The sequence below is a fragment of the Ursus maritimus genome, unplaced genomic scaffold (genome assembly GCF_017311325.1).
Source record: "Ursus maritimus isolate PB19 unplaced genomic scaffold, ASM1731132v1 scaffold_21, whole genome shotgun sequence".
Lineage (NCBI taxonomy): Eukaryota > Metazoa > Chordata > Mammalia > Carnivora > Ursidae > Ursus > Ursus maritimus.
The window spans coordinates 39,820,794-39,838,118 of record NW_024424564.1 but is presented as its reverse complement, the minus strand read 5'-3'; the positions used below and the strand labels follow the sequence as shown (position 1 = coordinate 39,838,118).

Sequence of the window (17,325 nt, the reverse complement as noted above, 5' to 3'; positions counted from 1 at the left end):
GTGGTGACACTAGTTACAGACAGGAAAGCCCAGAGTCACTGCCCAGTTTGCTCACTTCGGTGTCCCCACTGCCACACACCTGTAAGGAGCGCAGGGGCGTCTGTGGGGCTGGGGAAAGGCTCTCCTCACTTTACGGGATATGGAGGGGAAAAAAAGAGAGATAGAAAAGAAAAAAAAATTAAGCTTGGGCAAGATGTCTGAAAATGTGAGTAAAAGAAAGCCTTTCTGTAAGTAATCTTTTGTAAACAAAGTATCACCCCACTTGTAACAGTGGCTTTTTCTACATGCCAATTGTTCTCAGGAGTTGAATAAGATACTGTTCTGGCTCGTAATTTGCTGCCAGACCCTCAGGGAAGTAGACAAGTAAAGCACTGATTACAGTTCCGTCCAACAAGGGCTTCAGTGACGAAACCGATGACAAGAGCAGTTACTGGAATGATACGTAGCCAGACGTTCTAAGCAGTTTATAGGGACCGCCTCCCTGAATATTCATAGCCACCCCAGATGCGGGTTCACATCGGCCCGATTCCGCAAATGAGGAAAGTAAGGCCCAGCACAGGCAAATCCCGGTGGGGTCAAGATTTCATTCCAGAAGACTGGCTCGTATCTGCCCCTCTGCACCCCTTGGTTAGACTCCTGAGAGCACAAAACTGCGTGCAGTCAGACTGGAGATGATTACACGAGGCTTCCCGGAGGCGGGAACTAGGCCAAGAGACGAGATGGAAGCTAAGGGGGAAAGATAACCTGCTTCCCCATCCCATGTTAAGGAGCAAAGATAAACCCAGCCATTGGCCACTGTGCTAACTCAAGCCTTCCAGTCTCGTGATTAGCTTTTCATCGCGATACGTGTGCTTATTAGGACTTCCTCATGTGCCCATCGCCTGCAAAAGGCAGGTCAGGAAAATCAGTTTTGTTTTTGTTTCACATGGGAAATCAGTCACTGAAAAGGCGGAGACAGAAACATGAGCTGAAAGTATGTATGTGTGTGAGAGAGACAGAGAGAGAGAGACGGGTGGGGAGCCCACGAAGGAGGCTTCGTGGGGACATGGGAGGGAAGCGGCTCACGGAGGGACCTGAATGGAAAAGGAAGGAAGGACCACTCTGCCCCAGGGGTGGTGTCGGGCAGACATTACCTGGAGATTCTGGGCGTGGGGAAGCCCCTGGGTTTTGAGGACGGGCTCTGCTGCTGGCCTTCTAGGGAGGGTCTCCCTGTCCATGACAAGGACAGAGTCAGCAAACCAGGGACCTTCAGAGTGCAGCTGGCCATGGGACACCCTTCTTTCTCCTTCCTCGCCCAATTAGGTCAGTAAGACCTTCAGCGAGCTGAGCGGAGAGTACAGATTCTTCCAGCTTCTTGGCAAGCTTCTGGGGCTGTCCAGCTGTTGGCTTGTTGAGTGTTCAGGAAAAGAGGGAGGGGGAGAGTAACTCAGATTTATCAAGTGCCTCTTGCCACAGGAGGAAGTGTGTGTATTCTCCCTCTCTCTCTCTCTCTCTCTCTCTCTCCACTAACATTGGCTGCATTGAGCACTTTCCATGTGCCAGGAACTAGCACTTTATACATTAACTCAGTTTTCTCAGTACCTTTTAAGGACAGTTACCCCCCAATTTAAAGAGAAGTTAACCGAGAAGAGAAGCAAAGATCACAGAATGAGGAAGTGCCAGAGCTGGGATTTGAACCCATGTTGCCTAACTTCTAATTTTTTTTTTCTTTTAAAGATTTATTTAAGAGAGAGAGCGAGAGAGAGCGCACGCACGTGGGGAGGGGCACAGAGAGAGGGAGAGAGAATCTCAAGCAGACTCCCAGCTGAGTGCAGAATATGATGCAGGGCTCCATCTCACAAGCCTGAGATCATGACCTGAACCAAAATCAAGAGTCGGACGCTGAACCAACTGAGCCACCCAGGGACACCATTTCTTTAAAAAAAAATTCTAAAGATTTATTTTAGAGAAAAAAAATTTTTTTTAAAGATTTATTTATGCCTATCTTCTAAAGCAAGAAGGAAGGAGCTGCTATCACACCCATTTTACAGATGAAAAAGAAAATTCCAGAGAAGCTGAGAAACTGTGCCCAGGGTCCCACAGCTAACTGACAGAGCATGACTTGACCTCGGGGTCAGCCTGGACCCAAAGCCCATGTTCTCTAACCTCCAGCTGGCTGCTCTGTGTGTTGGAAACACTCCCAGCCTGGCACAGAGAAGACACGCGTCTGATCTGGAACGGGGAGACGCCCGATTCCTGTTTATGGACAGCCTGAATGAAGAGTTGACAAAACCTCAGCTAACACACCCAGGTCTGGAGATTAACTTGAGAATCCAGCCTCGGGGGCAGCGGAAGGACCCAGAAGCATCCTTTTCAGAGAAAATAAATAAATAAATAATCACTTGCACCATTTCTGAAAGCTGGAGGGGGAATGGATTGAAAACAAGCAAAGCTCTCCAAATAGCGATAAATACCTTAAATTACCCAGCAAGTTTAAAAGCCTTCACGCTGCTCTTTTTCCCAGCACAGAAACAGGCTCCTGATTGTGGCGGGTTTAGAATGGAACATTCAGGAGGGTGTGGAGCCAGCGGGCCAGGAGAAGGGGGGAGGGGGGCGGGGGGGGCGGTGAGGGGAGGAAAAGTCTCCGGGTGCCCAGGAACATTCAGCCCAGCTGGCTGGCAGGAGACAGAGCGGGCAATTGTACGGGCTTGTGCCTGCAGAAGCGCATACTTCTGTGGAGTGCTGGGGCTGGGGACTTCCTTAGTTCCTGGGGGCGGTTTTCCTTGCCCATAGAAATGGGGAGAGAGAAATGTCAGGGCTGCAATGGCTGCCTGAGGACGCCTTCCTTTCTGGAACTCAGTGTCGCCTGGGGCTTCTCTGGGTTCTTACAGGAAAACAACTGTATTGATTCCAAAAGAAGAGAACAGTTCGTGGAGGGCTGTAAGTTCCCAGAATCCAATTCCCTCTGAAAAGCATGGGTTTGGGGTGAGCGTCTCCCTCTTCCTCTGTGACCCATATATCTTGGGGGCTGCTGCCATCAGATGAGTAGAAATCAGTGCTGTCCACCTCGGGGGGGGGGGGCAATAAATGGTCACTGGCAAGAGGGAGGGACCTGGAATGCTGCTTCCCTTCTGCACCACACAGCTGATCTCTAGCCTCAGATAAAATAAACATCATTTCCGGAGAATGTATTCGGTGCCCACTTGTACGGTCAGCTGCAGCTCATGGACCGGGCAATCGCAGCCCATTTAGCTGCGCAGATTGCACGGACTCTGCTGACAGCTCACTCTGATATGTTCTGTGCTGTGTCACGGTGAGGAGCATGGTGTCTCCAGAGAGCAGGTTCAAACACCTGTGAGCTTACAGAAGTTACGTAAGTGCTTCTGCCTTTGTCTCCATAGATATAAAATGTGGATAACGACAGTACCTACTATCTAGGGTTGTTATAAAGATTAAATCAGTTAATATGTATTAAGTGCTTATTGCTGATTTGGGGGCTTACTCTGGGTCACTTACTGAAACTTGAATCCCCATACGACCCTACGGGGTGGGGCTAATATCGTCCTCATTTTCTCGTTGAGTAAACTGACCTCCAGGGAAGTTAAGGCACTGGCTCAAGGTCAAGGGTAAATGGTTGTGAGGGGGTGGTGAGAGCTGGGATTGGAACTCGGGCATTCTGACTCCAGCTTCTAGGGGTTGGCTGTTCTGGCTACACGGAAGAGGAGTCCGCCATGAATCCAGTTCCTTTAGAATCAGCAGTTTCAACCCTGGCTGAGCATACACATCATCTCTGGGGATTTTAAAAGACATGAACCCCTGGTGCCCCAGGATTCTGCTTCAGTAGGTCTGGGCATCTCAGGAACTTGAAAGGCCCTCCCAGTGATTTGGAGGTGTGACCGTAGCGACCAATATCACCTGGGCCCTCGGGCGGTCTCAGAGGTGGAGATGCCTCGCTCATTCCTCACCGCCTTCTGGCACAGAACCATTACTGTCCCTGTGTCAGAGAGTCCCCGGGGGGCTCCTGGATGCCCGAGATCAGAAATGAGCAGGTAGCAGAGCCTGGATGAATGCCGGAGTCTCCTGCACCTACGACACCCTGCTATAGATAGAAGCGTGACGTCAGGGCCACTTGTCCAAGACTGTCCTCTGTCTCCACTGGGCCCCTTCCCAACAAAGGGCAAAATTTTGCCTCTGGAGGGGCCTGGGTGGCTCAGTCGGTTAAGCAACCGACTCTTGATTTCGGCTCAGGTCACATGAGCCCCACATGAGGCTCTGCGCCAGTTAAGATTCTCTTTCTCCCTCTCCCTCTGCCCCCCACACCTCTGCTCGCATCCTCTCTTAAAAAAAAATAATTCTGCCTCCGACTGAGATGCAAGATGAGGGCTGATATAAAACTCCCAAGGGCCACAGTCTAAGAACATGTGCGTCATCACTGCATGGCATGTATCTGGAGCTGGACCTGTGTTCTAGCAGCCCCCACGGAAGGCGCGGCCTGGACAGCTCAGTGGTCTGTGTCACGTGAGCCGAGGCTGCATGACTTCCACATCTTATTACACGAATCGCGGTCAGGAAGGGGAACACCTGCAGGTCTCCATGGCACCCAGATGCTGTCGAGCTCTTACAAGACACGCTGCCTACAGTCAATATTCCGGGACAAGTGATTGTGCAGAACCAGAGGCTCTGCGGGACCAAATTCACTGCACAGAAGGATTCTTGGGGACGAGTCAGACAGGGCCCATTTCACTCTCAAAATAGACTCACATCATTTAACACGAATTCTGTAAGTGCAACCCACTACCTTCATCAAGAAACTACCAGAAATTTTATTCAACAAGCATTTTTAAGGCACCTCTTATTTGCCAGGTGCCATGCCAGCCACTGGCAGAAGGGATAGGATGAAAAGAGAGTCCTTGCCAGCTACCCAGCTACCGTTGGCACAGTTTTGGAGAAGAGGATGGGGTAACAACTTGTCCATTCTGGCTCTCCAGGTCGTAGCACACACAGTATTATAGGACCACGGTGGAGGGTGGGGGGCAGTTCTCAGACCCCTCCCTGCCTCTCTGTCCCCCAACCGACTGCTACCCCCTCCCCATTCTCCTCCCTTCCCAGTCTTTCCTTCTTTGTTTAATCAAGAAACATTTACTGGCCATCCATTGTATTTCAGAGCAAATCTGTATTTCAGGCATGTTGAGCCTCAAATACTGAATCTGAATACCAGTGGAGCCGGATGCCCAAATTATTTCACCCCATTTTATTTGTCCATAATCACACCCTCTAGAATTCAACATGCAGACAGATGCAAATGACTTTGAGAAATGCAGAGTCTCAAGAACAATAAAGGGAAATTGGATAGTCTTATCTTAATAAAATCTTGCTTTGGCAGGGCAGAATTCAAGGCCAAGGGGGCTGCAACGGGTCCTCATGTTTCACAATCACCCCTGATCTTTCTGTATTTTAGAAAAAAAACAAAACAAAACCACTCCACAAAACCCAAAACTTCCTTTATTAAATGCCTCTATTCTTGCCTCCATCCAAAGTTATATTGTTTTTTGAAAGATTGGAAAAAAAAAAACCTGTACAGGTGTTTCTCAGGGAAAGAGAACCTATTCTTGGCAAAATTTTAACATGTTAAATATATTTTTAACCCCCACCCAAACAGAACTTGCAATTGGCAGGTATTTAAATAGAGTATCCCTATGCCAATTCTATATATGTTGGTCTAAATATGCTAAGAAAGAAAGAAGGAAGGAGGGAAAGAAGGAAGGAGGGAGGGAAACGTACAAGGAAGGAAGGGAGACATAAAATGGGTATTTGCTCTGCATCCAGAGAAAATTACTAATTTTTGTTTCCAATTTACATGCAGAGTTTTCAATGGGCATAAAAAAGGTTCAAATTAGGAACACTACTACGTCACCTTACTGAACGAATGTGACAGACACTCTGCAAGGCACTTCCGATCGATCATCTAAGGTCATCATCAGAATAACCCCATTGGGTTGTTATTATTATTATCTCAGGCTTACAGAGAGGAAATGGAGTCACAGAGAAGTCCCACACCTTGCCCAGAGCGGCACACTAATGCCACCAAGATTCACACCCAGGCAGTGTGACCCCAGGACCTGCACTTGTAACTGACTTCCACATTCTAACGGCGCAGTTTGAAGAGAGACTTTCCAGACTCTGATAGATTTTCAAATGTTGCTCAGGTGGTATTACCTTCCTTTGCTTCCTACGCTGTCCCTTGCTCCCCGCCAAAGCTCTCCCGAGAGGAGTGTTCTTACCGTGCCGGTCTTTTGCAGATGTGGAAATCGGCCTAAAGTCAGACGGTGACCTAAGCAGGGCCACGTAGATCACAATAAATGGGGAAGAGAGAGCCGGACCCCAGATTCAGGCCCTTTGACTCCGAATCCCAAGGCTAATTCCATACATCTGCTATCACCCCCAAAGTGGCCAGACCACCAGAGAAAAGACAGCAGGGAGGGGCAACGAAGATGAGCAGGCGTGGAGGTCGCCCCTGCGGTCCACCTGTCTGGCGCACTCAGCCCGGCAAGCAACCACCGTCTGTCTCCTTCTCAATAGCACGGGCATTGGCCACGTTCGGTATTTTAATTAAACCTCTGACGTCGGCCTCAGGCTTGGGGTTATTAAAAACAGTTTGGTATCTTTAAAAAGCCCCGTACAGCTTAGTTTGCTACGTGCAATCAATCCAGGGGCCTGAGCTGGCGACATGGAAATGTGTGCACGGAACAGTTCTGGCCATTTCGTAAGTGGCACGTGCAAAACTTTAGGATATCACTAAGGCCCATTGGAAGAATTATTTCCTTATAAATCTATGGCAGTCTTAGGAAGTCGAAATGGCACCATAAAAAGAAATAACCCCACTTCCCTGGAAAAAGCGCAGCTTGCTTACTCTGGGGGTGGGGGGCGCTCACACTCGTAACATTTTACAGCGACTGCTGCCGGCATCCCTGCGCACTTCCTCCCGCTGCACGCTGCTGCCGGGTGGTGCTCTGCGTTCTCTTTTACTGGCAGAAATAAATCTTACCTTCTTTATACAAGGCCGGGCTTCTCCAGAACAAACCCCGAGGGAGGGGAATGCTGTTCAGCCCTCCATGGAATAGCCTTGCTGTCTCTCATGCACCTGAGGAGCCCACACTTAAACAACATAAAACCTAAAAGAATCCAAAAGTTTTTTGTCACCATCCTCATTCTTTGATATATGAGCTACGTAATAGTTGTGCTGAGAAACAGTTTTTTAAAAATGTTGCTGCCGGGGGTGCCTGGGTGGCTCAGTCAGTTGAGGGTCTGGCTCTTGGTTTTGGCTCAGGTCGTGAGCTCATGGGTTGTGGGGTCGAGCCCTGTGCTCAGTGGCGGGGGGGCGGGGGGGGGAGTCTGCTTGAAGATTCTCTCCTTCTGCCCTTCCCTCCACTCTCTCTCTCTTTCAGATAAAATACATAAATCTTTAAAAAATAAAATAAGTAAAGTAAAATAAAAGGGTTGCTGCCACTTCACCTTCTCGTCTAATGTTCCGTTCATCCGGGGGTCTCGCCGAGCATTGGGCTACGGGTTAGTTGGCACTTAGGGATCTAGAGAAGTGATGGAGAGATGCCTCCACTGTAAAGGAGGAATCACTGCCATACCCCTGCTATCTGCCGGGGCAGCTGTCCAGAAGTGCTCCAGTTCGTGGTGGAGAAATAAATGGAGGTTACCATCTCAGGTCCAGGGCAGATGGAAGTTTTGGATGGAGACTGGTAACTCCAAGTGGCATGGCCCTACATCACGTGTCTGCATCCTTACCACCAAACACAGCCTAGTTGCTGTGACATATGATATGGTGATGACAGCTATGTTAGATGGAGGGACGATGGATGGGCGCTTAGATGTAAGGAAGGACAGACAGCTAAGACGTTGAATGGATGAGTTAAATGGATGATGAATGAATGAACAGAGGAAGAAATAAGGGAACAAAAATAACAGTCATCCTTAGGAACTTATTAAGAATAACTTAAATGGGCTAAGGAAAGGGAGAGAGCCACCTGTTCCATAGTGCCCTTGAAATGACATTGAAGCAACTGGGAGAAATGCACAGCCACAGCTAGTCTCATCTTTCTGCAAGGGCATGATGCACTCAGGCAAACACTTCCCAGTGAGATATTTTGCTTTTAGGGTCAGGCTGCCCAAGCCCCTTTGAACACCAGCCTAAGCAGGCCTACTGACGATTATAGAGAACAACTGCTCAAAAATGATAAGTGAATAGAACGGGTTACCAAAAAAATATAGGCTGTGTGTGTCCATTTTTAAAAAAATACAAAGATCTAGAAGGATATGTATCAAAATTTTTAACAATGATTATTGCTGGATGATGGATTTACTGGAGATTTCTAGTTCATTTATTCGACTTGTGCTTTCTGTATCTTCTGTAATAAACAAATATCTCTTGTAAAAAAGATATTTTGTAAAAAAAGCTTAGAAATTGCAAGAAATCTGATTGCACCAGAGAAGAACAAGTAATAGCAAAACAACCCAGTGGAATAAGCCTCAGCTAAATCTCAGATTCAGTAGACAATCAAGAGGTTGAAAGAATTGTTGAGGGTTTCCCATCCTAGCTGACTTCTGAGGGTAAATCCGCAGAAGTCCCATAGCTGCTCTGAAATGATAGGAGGATAATGGGTCAGTCTCGCCCTTCGTTCATGCAGATAAACCTCAACAGAGTCACACAGAGGTGAGGGCAGAGGGGACTAGGGCTTGCCCAGACCTCCAGAAGGAAGTCTGCCCTGCTGACCTAATCCAGACCAGCCTGCCAGCCCCTACCTGACGTTCTCTGAGGCCTGGCCCCAATCCCCTGGGCACCTCCCCGCTTTGCTGGGGGAACAGCTGGTGTCTGTTTTTCTTGTGACTCTGGTGAGGAACAGCTGCAGGACGCAAATCACATTAAACAAATTAGTGGCTGCACAGCGGGCCCTATGGCACAATTTCGAATTCATACAATGCCTCCAGTTTTGCTAGTTCAACTAAATCATTTATCAATCCCTTTATGGATGTCAGTAAATCTCAGCATCTGGGGACCTGTAAACATTAAAATAAGAAGCTATAAAAAAATATTAGTAAACCAATTAAAAGCTCAAGGAGCAATAAACTCGACTTGCATTACACCTAAAAAACAAAAACAGACCCTCCTCCTCTGGAATTAAATAAACACTCTCTATCAGCACTTTTTCAAAGAGCTTTTTCTTTCTTCTCGAAAGAGCCCCCTAGTCTCCCATCTGGTGCCTTGGTGAGCTGGGGATCGTTTATGGATCAGGCAAAAAGGAATGGAGGATGGAAGAGAACCTGCGTGTTTGCCTCCAGAAAGCAAATGTGAACAATATTCGGTGGCAAGAGTTGAGAAATGGCCTAGAAACTGTATTATTTGAAAGACATCCAGTTTGAATCATGACTGGGAATTGACTAATATTTACCCAAATCAAATCAAAAAGAGGCACAATTATTATCATTAACCACAATAATTAAGAACGGGGAACTAGTATGCCATGGAGTTGTGCCATTCACGAAGCACTTTCATTCAATTATTACATACTCATCATCAACACACAAAGTGGGTAGAGTTGCGATTTCTAATTTTTAAGGCGAGAAGCACGAGAAGCCTGGGGCTCAGAGGTGGAAAGTGGCTCGCTTGAGGACACACCACGAATGAGAGACAGCGCTGATGCTGGCACCCAGATTTAGGACTCCCAAGTGCTCTTCCCCTCCTCGGTGACCTGCCTCAGCCACCACACCAAAGGCAAGGGATCCACACACGGAGATCCTGCTATGTGCGAGGCGCCATGTTTGCGATGGGATCCCTGACTTTGGTTAGTAATCCCTGTGACCATTTGAGCTTCTATTAAAAATGACTTCCTGCTTTCCTTCTCCTCCACCCATCTGGAGCTCACTGAGTCATTCCCAAATGGGAAATGAGGCTCAGGATGTTTAATTAAAAGTAATATCTCCTCTTTGCCAAGATTCCTTGTTCTAATCCTGACACAAATAGAAAGGACAGGTGGCTTCCGAAAAGCAAGGAGGTAGAAATACTAGTAATCTCCAACTTCCAGCATACTTTATCCAAATTCTGTATCTGCCATGGAAGAGAACTCTCCACCGGATATCATTAGACTGGCATGAAAATCCTGTGTGTGCCAGAGACCCGGGCAGAGCCCGGCATCCCAGCTCTCACCGGTCGTGGTCAGAGGAAGGGAGCACCTTACCCGGGAGGCAGAGCAGGACCAGACGGAAAAGCAAAGACTTAGGGACAAGTAGAGAAGGGCTGCTCATGTTTCCCCCATGTCTGCCACATTCTGGGCACTGTCTGTGGCTCGTCACATATTATCTCATTTGACCCCAAGGGCAAGTGAGGCAGATGCCATTATTTCCATTTTTACTGATGAAGAACCGAGGGCCTGAGAAGTTGTCACTTGCTCAAAGACACATGACTCGGGCCAAACTACATCAGGTTTTGGGCACAGGTGAATCAAAGTTCCAAGCAGTGCAATGGCATCACCTCGACCCTCACCAGAGTGAGTGCGCAAGGCCAAGTCTGGGTGACGGAAAGCAGACGGACCGTGAGAAAGAGGGGCAGGTTGGTGAAGCTGTGGACCCCGTCACTGGGTTCATGTCTCCTGCATGCTGGGCCCTCACCAGTAGCAGAGATGTCACCGGAAGGGTAAGGACAATAGAAACCCAAGACCTCAGAGGCTGGACCAGAGACCTAAGACCCATCCAGTCCCAGAAGTCCTTGACCGAAATTCCTCCTCAGATGCTCTACTCAGTGGTCTCAGATCTTGGGATTTGTCAGTACTGCGGGCGGAGCTGGTCCATACCCACAGACCTAAGGCCAAAAAAAAAAAAAAAAAAAAAAGTCAGATCTAGACCCCCTTATGAGGGCAGGGTTTGGGGTTTGCTTTGGGGACGAAGGGAATGTGGAGGAGGGATGGAGGTAGAAGGATTAAGTTTTTTATCTTCACAAAGCTCCATCTGAGAAGCAAGTCCAGAAGAGGACCTTGAACTTGGTGGAAATTTCCTTCAGGCCTTTCTCTCCTGCCACCACGCACAGTGATCTCTTTCATGGGGCTCCTTTGGCCTATAAAGTGAGCTTTCATGTCCTCAGTGCAAAATTGGTTTCCCTAACATGCTGAAAATAGAAGAGATGTCCACAGCCGTGTTTTCCCTCTGCTGCATAGTGAGACTCCCTCAAGAGAAGCAGAGGCCTGGAGGTCAAACCCAGCCATCGGTGGGGGGCCGGCCTGGGCCACACCCAAGGGTAGGGACGCCAGAGACCCAGGGAGTTGGAAACTCCAGTCTATGGGCTTTCCCTGAGCTTTGGGAACCAAGGGCTTTCCCTGGATGGATCCTGGCTTGGTACCCAACAGACCTTTCTGAGTTTAAGAATAATCAAAACCACATCAACAATGATTGTGTGTGTGTGTGTGTGTGTGTGTGTGTGTGTGTGTGTCTGTCTCCTCTGGGGCCAGGATCTGAGTGAGGTGCTAGGGTACAAAACAAAAAAAACAAAACAATGTGGTCCCTGGAGCTTACAGTCCACAGTCTAGACCGGTACCATCCAACACAAGTATACATGCCATCTTTTTGAATCCAAGAATCACATTTGGGAAAATTCCCCAAGTTTTCTAGTAGCTGCATTAAAAAAAGTAAAAAAGAAACAAATGAAATTAACTTTAATAATATATTTTGTTTAATCCAGTATATCTAAACCTTTATCACTTCAACATGTAATCAACACAAAAATTATTGAGATAATTAATTTTGGGGGGCACTAAACCTTCAAAACATGGTATGTATGTAATTAATCCTGACAGCACATCTCAGCTCACACGAGCCGTATCTCAAGTGCTCAATAGCCATGTGGGCTCAGGGCACCGCACTGAGCAACACAGTTCTGGACCATGAAGACAAGGGATCAAGTGGGGACAGGGTTGGCTGACAGCTCTTTGAGGCAGATGGCGAAATAAAATTACCATCGATCATGTTTATCAAGCAGTTACCATGTGCCAGTCACTCATGTGATCTTCCCTAAACGACCCTAAGACTATCATCCCCACTTTACAGATGAGGGAAGAGAGGCACAGAGAGGTTACACCTCTTGCCTGAAGTCAGAGTGGTAGTCAGGGCACATAGATGCGGAGCCCAGAGCATCCTCCCAAGTCTTGAGCATGGAGCCAGAGGACCCCAAGTTAGAATCCGTCCTCCTCAGCCTCACCAGCGTTGCCCTTTGTGATGGAGCTCAAGCAGGAGAACATACGTGGAGCCGTTGCTAAGCTGTGAAGGGCTTCATGTCAAATACCGAGTCCTATGAAGTGACGTGGAAGTGCTGTCTAAGGTACCCTCTGCAGCCAGATGGCCTGGCTTCAAATCTCAGCTCCACCACATAAGAGCTACGTGACCTCAGACAAGTGACTCAACCTCCCTATGCCTCAGTGTCCTTGTTTAAACAATGGGAATAAAAAGGGTCACCATGAGGATTCCATGAGTTAATATAAATAAAGTGCCTACTGAGCACCTTGCTTGGTGTCTAAGGAGCCAACAGTAAGGAGCAGCTCTGAATATTTTGATATAAGCAGGGTTTAGACGCTGTGGGGTCTGAAAGGTATGTCTTTCAGGAAGAGGATGAAAGCAGAAGGCGGAGAGAAGGGCCAGTCATCAATGCACTATGAGGCGCCGTGTTAGGGACCCCCCTCCCCATCGGCTTCCTCATCTCCAGATGAACAAGATGGGAATACAACATGCACGCTATTGTGGGTTGAACTGTGTCCCTCCAAAATTCCTATGTTGGAGTCCTAAGCCCCAGTCCCCCAAAATGTGATCATATCTAGAGATGGGGCCTTTACAGAGGGAAGCACATGAAAATGAGATCATCAGGTGGGCCCTCATCCAACGTGACTGGTGCCGTATGGACGGAGGAAATTTGGACGCAGCGGTACAGGGAGAATGCCGTTTGACTATGAAGAAGGCCATGGTCAAGCCAAGGAGAGAGCCTGGAACGGCTCCTTCCAAGCCCACACCTTGACGTTGGCCTCTTGGCCTCCAAACTGGACCAGACCGTAGACTTCTGCTGTTGAAGCCCGCCGTCTGCAGGATTCTGTTACAGCAGCCCTACCACACTAACACACACGGGGACACACATCTCCCCCACCCCTGACCCCGCGGCGCCGCAGAAGGGCCTGTGGGGCAGCCCCCAGCCCCGTCCCTGCGGCATGCTCGGAAAACTCTCCGTCCCCTCGGCCAGCTCGCTTGGGCGGACCTGCTGCAGTGGAAAACTATCCAGGAAGGTGGGCTGCATCCTTGAACACTGCTCACTCTGTTTCCCCTGTTACCTTCAAAATCCCCCTCTGTCAACCGGAGGGGAAATAAAGCGTGTCTTTATTCGGGCCCGGGCTGCCTTGGACGCCACGCTCCGGCCTGAGCCAAGACCGACACAGTGGCTCATTGAGCAAGGTTCTCCCTCCGTGTGTTCCAGACACACGACACCGGAGCCCCTGGCCCTCCGAAATCCGCACACGTCCATCCAAGGCTCCCGAGCTGCAAAGGAAGGAGAAGGCACAGAAGCCCCTCAGGTCGCCCGCCGTCACGACTCCCTGTGTATTCAAACACGTGGGGCGCGGGGGGTTTATTTCTTCCCGTCCTTCCCAGAAGCCCCGTCTCCTCCTCCGCACGGTGAGACTGGGGATGCGGGATTTCTCACACACGGCTCACAGGCAGAACCCGGGAGGGGGGCCGGCCCGAGAATGATGCCCGAGGGGAGAAAGAAGGCCCTGTGGCTCCCAGATCAATTCTGCACTCCACACCGCGGCGCGAGACGTGGCTTCCTGGAAGACCTCACTCCCTTCTCCGCGAACAGCTTCTTAGGTTCTAATCAATCATGCCTCTCACCCGGGAGAATGCGCTAAACATAACAGGTCTTGTGTTCTCGAACGCGGATCCCCGGCAGGAACGGAAAAGGCGGACAAATGGCCCTTTAGGGTAGAGGGCGTGGAACCTTTAAAGTGTATCCTTTTTGTTTCCCCTCCCAGAGATAAGACCTGCAAACGGTGACCTCAAGATGCTTCCTAGAACAGAGACGGCTCCATTCTGTAACCTGAAAAACAAACGGGTGTGCTGGGGTGAGCCGAGAAAAGGCTCCACTGTTTACGAGCGTTGTGGCCTTACGTAACTCAGCCTCCCCGAGTCGCGCTTCCTTTCTTGATCAATTTTTTAAAAAAAGGAAAGATGAAGTTCCAGTTAGGCAATGTCTAACGATTTTTTGCCGGCACATTGTCCTTTCACAGAGAATATTCAACATATCAGAAACACCAAAACCTTCTGGGCGCAGCTAGAGGCAGGGATGTGGGCCGGGTCACCCCCGGAGCCTCAGCGCCCAGAAGGGGTCAATACATGCTTGCTGAGCAGAAATAAAGACTGACCTGGCCCTTCTTTGTTCCTCCGCTGTCTCCCTCCTCCTGCCCAACAAAGCCCCAGTGGTTGTGAAGACGATTTGTTGGACATGATCTACTCTGCATCTCATGGGCTGGGGAGAGACATTCCAAAGTCCCATGAGCAAAGGTGGCAAGGGCCACCTGTGTACCAGTTAGACCAGTTAGCCTGGGGCTGAGGCTATCATGGGGTTCAGATGCCACAGAAGCCAATGGGGGGACGCCACATGCACCCTGACCTCCACTAGCATACCACAGTTGGCCCCATAGACACGCAAGATGGCGGAGTTGGTTTAACATGCCTACAGCACACCCCCACTACACTCTGGAACTTCCTAACCCAAACGTGCTTCTTGGGTTCAAAATGATCACATCTCTGCTCTCCTTTTTACCCAAATCTCTCATCCATTTCCTGGAACACTCTCTGTTAGACTGGCTCTCCCGTGTATTCTGAGGAACAAGAAGACAAAGCAGCCTGACGTTGGTTAGGGACCTCTGGCCGTGAAAAACCAAGGAAGCTCCTGCCTCCCACCTTCCCCAGCCTCTTGAGGGTTCCTGCTCCCCAAATGCATATCATCTGAGGAGTCACAAACCAGAAGGCAGTTCTCCCTCCTCTCCCACTGCCTGCTTGGCCCCTCCAGCCTGGGGCTTCTGGACAAAAGGCTGACAGATCTTCAGGGAATGAGAACAGAGAAGGAATCCATCCTTGGCCATCCTGCTGAGGCCAGAGGGGTAGAGCCTCCCCACGGGCATCTCTTACATCAATCAGAAGCGAATTAAAAGAAATGCCATGAAGTGGAACATACCTTCCCAAGCTCCAGCTCCAAGGTCAGAGGGATTTGTACTGAGCAGCTAGCAGCCTCTTTGAGCTCTGCAAAGCCGCTCACCCCACCACCACCCAAAGCAGGGCATGCAGAAGAAAGCTTCCTGGTCAAATCCACAAAGCCCCCCGCCATTTCCATCAGCTATTACTGGGCATGAATGCAATGCTTCCTTTGCCCCTAAATTCTCAGCATTTCCCAGAATTTCAGACAGAGAGGGACAGAGACCCAAAACACGTGCCAGCAGCCAAAGGATGACAGAAATGAGAGCTAACGACATGTTATTTGCTAGACACTGTGTCAGACGCTCTGCATGTATTTCCTTCAGTCCTTATGGTGCAGATGCCGTGATCATCTCCGTTCTGAAGACGGAGGGGATCTGAGGATGAGCTCCACACTCTAGGGGAACGTGGCAGTGGAGATTAATAGGAACTAGGGATGAGGGGCTGCAGGGAAATCCTGGCTCACTTTGCAGGAAGGCCAGATGCTCGCATCAGATGCGGTGACCTCGCATCCACCCGCTTGAGCAAAGGGATGGGGCTGTCTGGCCTCAATTCCTTGCACCTGGTGACTGGATAGGCCAAAGTCTCCAGACCCTTGGGCTGGGGACAGGGGGTGCACAGGAGGCACAAACTGCCATAGGAAGGGAGAAGGAAGCTTCCCCACAAGGTGCACCCCTCCTTTGTGCTCTCCCTCAGCGCAGGGCATCCTTCTCACAGGGAATCCAGGGACCAGGGAAGCTGTACCCTCCTCCAGGAGCACCCATGGTTAAATTCACATTCAGCCGTCTCCACACGTATCCATGTCCTTGGCCATTTCCCACAGTCTGGGGGCGTCTCTCTATTGATCTCATCACCAGCAGCTTCTCCCACATCTCAAGGCCTTTTTAGAAAACTCTAGATGAGGAGCTAAGGGAAAAGTCTTTGGGTTCCACCAAGTGCTAGGATAAGCCCAGAGGATTCTGAATTCTGAATATCCACTGACTGTGGGCAGCCAGGAAGCCTCCCCCCACCCCATGACCATGGCTGCAGTCTTCAAAAGGCTCCCTCCGTGACGTCGGGGCCTCGCTAGATCACCTTTGCATCCCCAGCACCTGGCATGTTTAGATGCTCAATGAACTCTTGGAAAGAATGTCTTACACCCAGGCAACCCCTTTCCTTCTCACAGGAGGACAGTGAAAGCCATGTAGGTGCGTAGCACGCTAGGCCCCCCTTGGCCTCACACAGCACCCCATTACGTTCTGCCAACTGGGGAACTAGCTACACATCCATGATTTGCTCCAGACGGTGGGGAAGAGGCATTCAACCACCTTGGGAACAGCACCTTGGGCCCCTGCAGGTGCAAAGGACACTGACATGCAAACACAGCACTCTCCTGAGGTTTTTGAGCTGGTCCCTCCAGCTCCTTTTGGGGACCAGGGGCAGGATAGGGGTCTGGAGTATCATTCATCAAGGCTGGACAGGGGAATGGCCAGGGAAGCTTTTTCAGGCTGCTCCTCGGTGCTGGGCCGGACTCCACAGTCTGACTGGGCAACGACTGCTTAGGAGCTGTAGGCCCAGAGCCAACAGCCTGGGTTCCAACCCTGTTCCGCCACTACCTGCTATATGCACCCGGACACGTGCCTTCACGTCTCGGACTCGGTTTCCTTGCTGGTAAGAACGGCGGCACCTACCTGATGGGGTGATGGACACGGTTCCATGAGATCATGTACAATGATGACATGAATACAGACCTCAGACCGGTGCTTGGTCCGTGGTAGGGACTTGGCATTACGGGGTTGCGGCCATGGTGGTCCAGGCTGCCCTCTCACTCAAGGGGAGATGCAGTCTTCTCTCTCCTCAGGTATCTGGACTTGCACACTGCCTGTCCCACTCATACGCCTCTGGGCACAGCTGGGAGTGTAGTAGGTGCTTAGAAATATTTGTTTAAAAAGAGTAAATATCAGCTGACGGATGAATGAAGAAAATGTATTTCCATACAAAGGAATATTCTTCAGCCTCGGGAGGAAGGGAATCCTGACACATGGCACAGCATGAATGAACCTTGAGGACACGAGGCTATGT

At 49.7% G+C, this 17,325-nt stretch overlaps 1 protein-coding gene and 1 long non-coding RNA gene across 4 annotated transcripts in view; both read right to left on the bottom strand.

Moving 5' to 3' along the window:
* Window positions 1-17,325, bottom strand: part of CHST11 (carbohydrate sulfotransferase 11) — a 250,194-nt gene that overhangs the window by 75,778 nt on the left and 157,091 nt on the right. The window contains exon 1 of one of the 3 annotated variants that reach the window (XM_040637405.1): window positions 1,134-1,578. The exons of the other annotated variants lie outside the window; for them this stretch is intronic. Within the exon in view, the coding sequence (XP_040493339.1) occupies window positions 1,134-1,217 (84 nt within the window). The 5' untranslated portion in view covers window positions 1,218-1,578. Of the gene's footprint in view, window positions 1-1,133; window positions 1,579-17,325 lie in introns of those variants that run through there. 3 annotated transcript variants of the gene reach the window in all.
* LOC103676478 lies at window positions 11,674-15,384 on the bottom strand. Its single transcript, XR_572145.2, has 2 exons — window positions 13,903-15,384; window positions 11,674-13,551 (listed from the first exon to the last, which is right to left on the bottom strand). It is a non-coding gene; the product is annotated as an uncharacterized LOC103676478 (long non-coding RNA).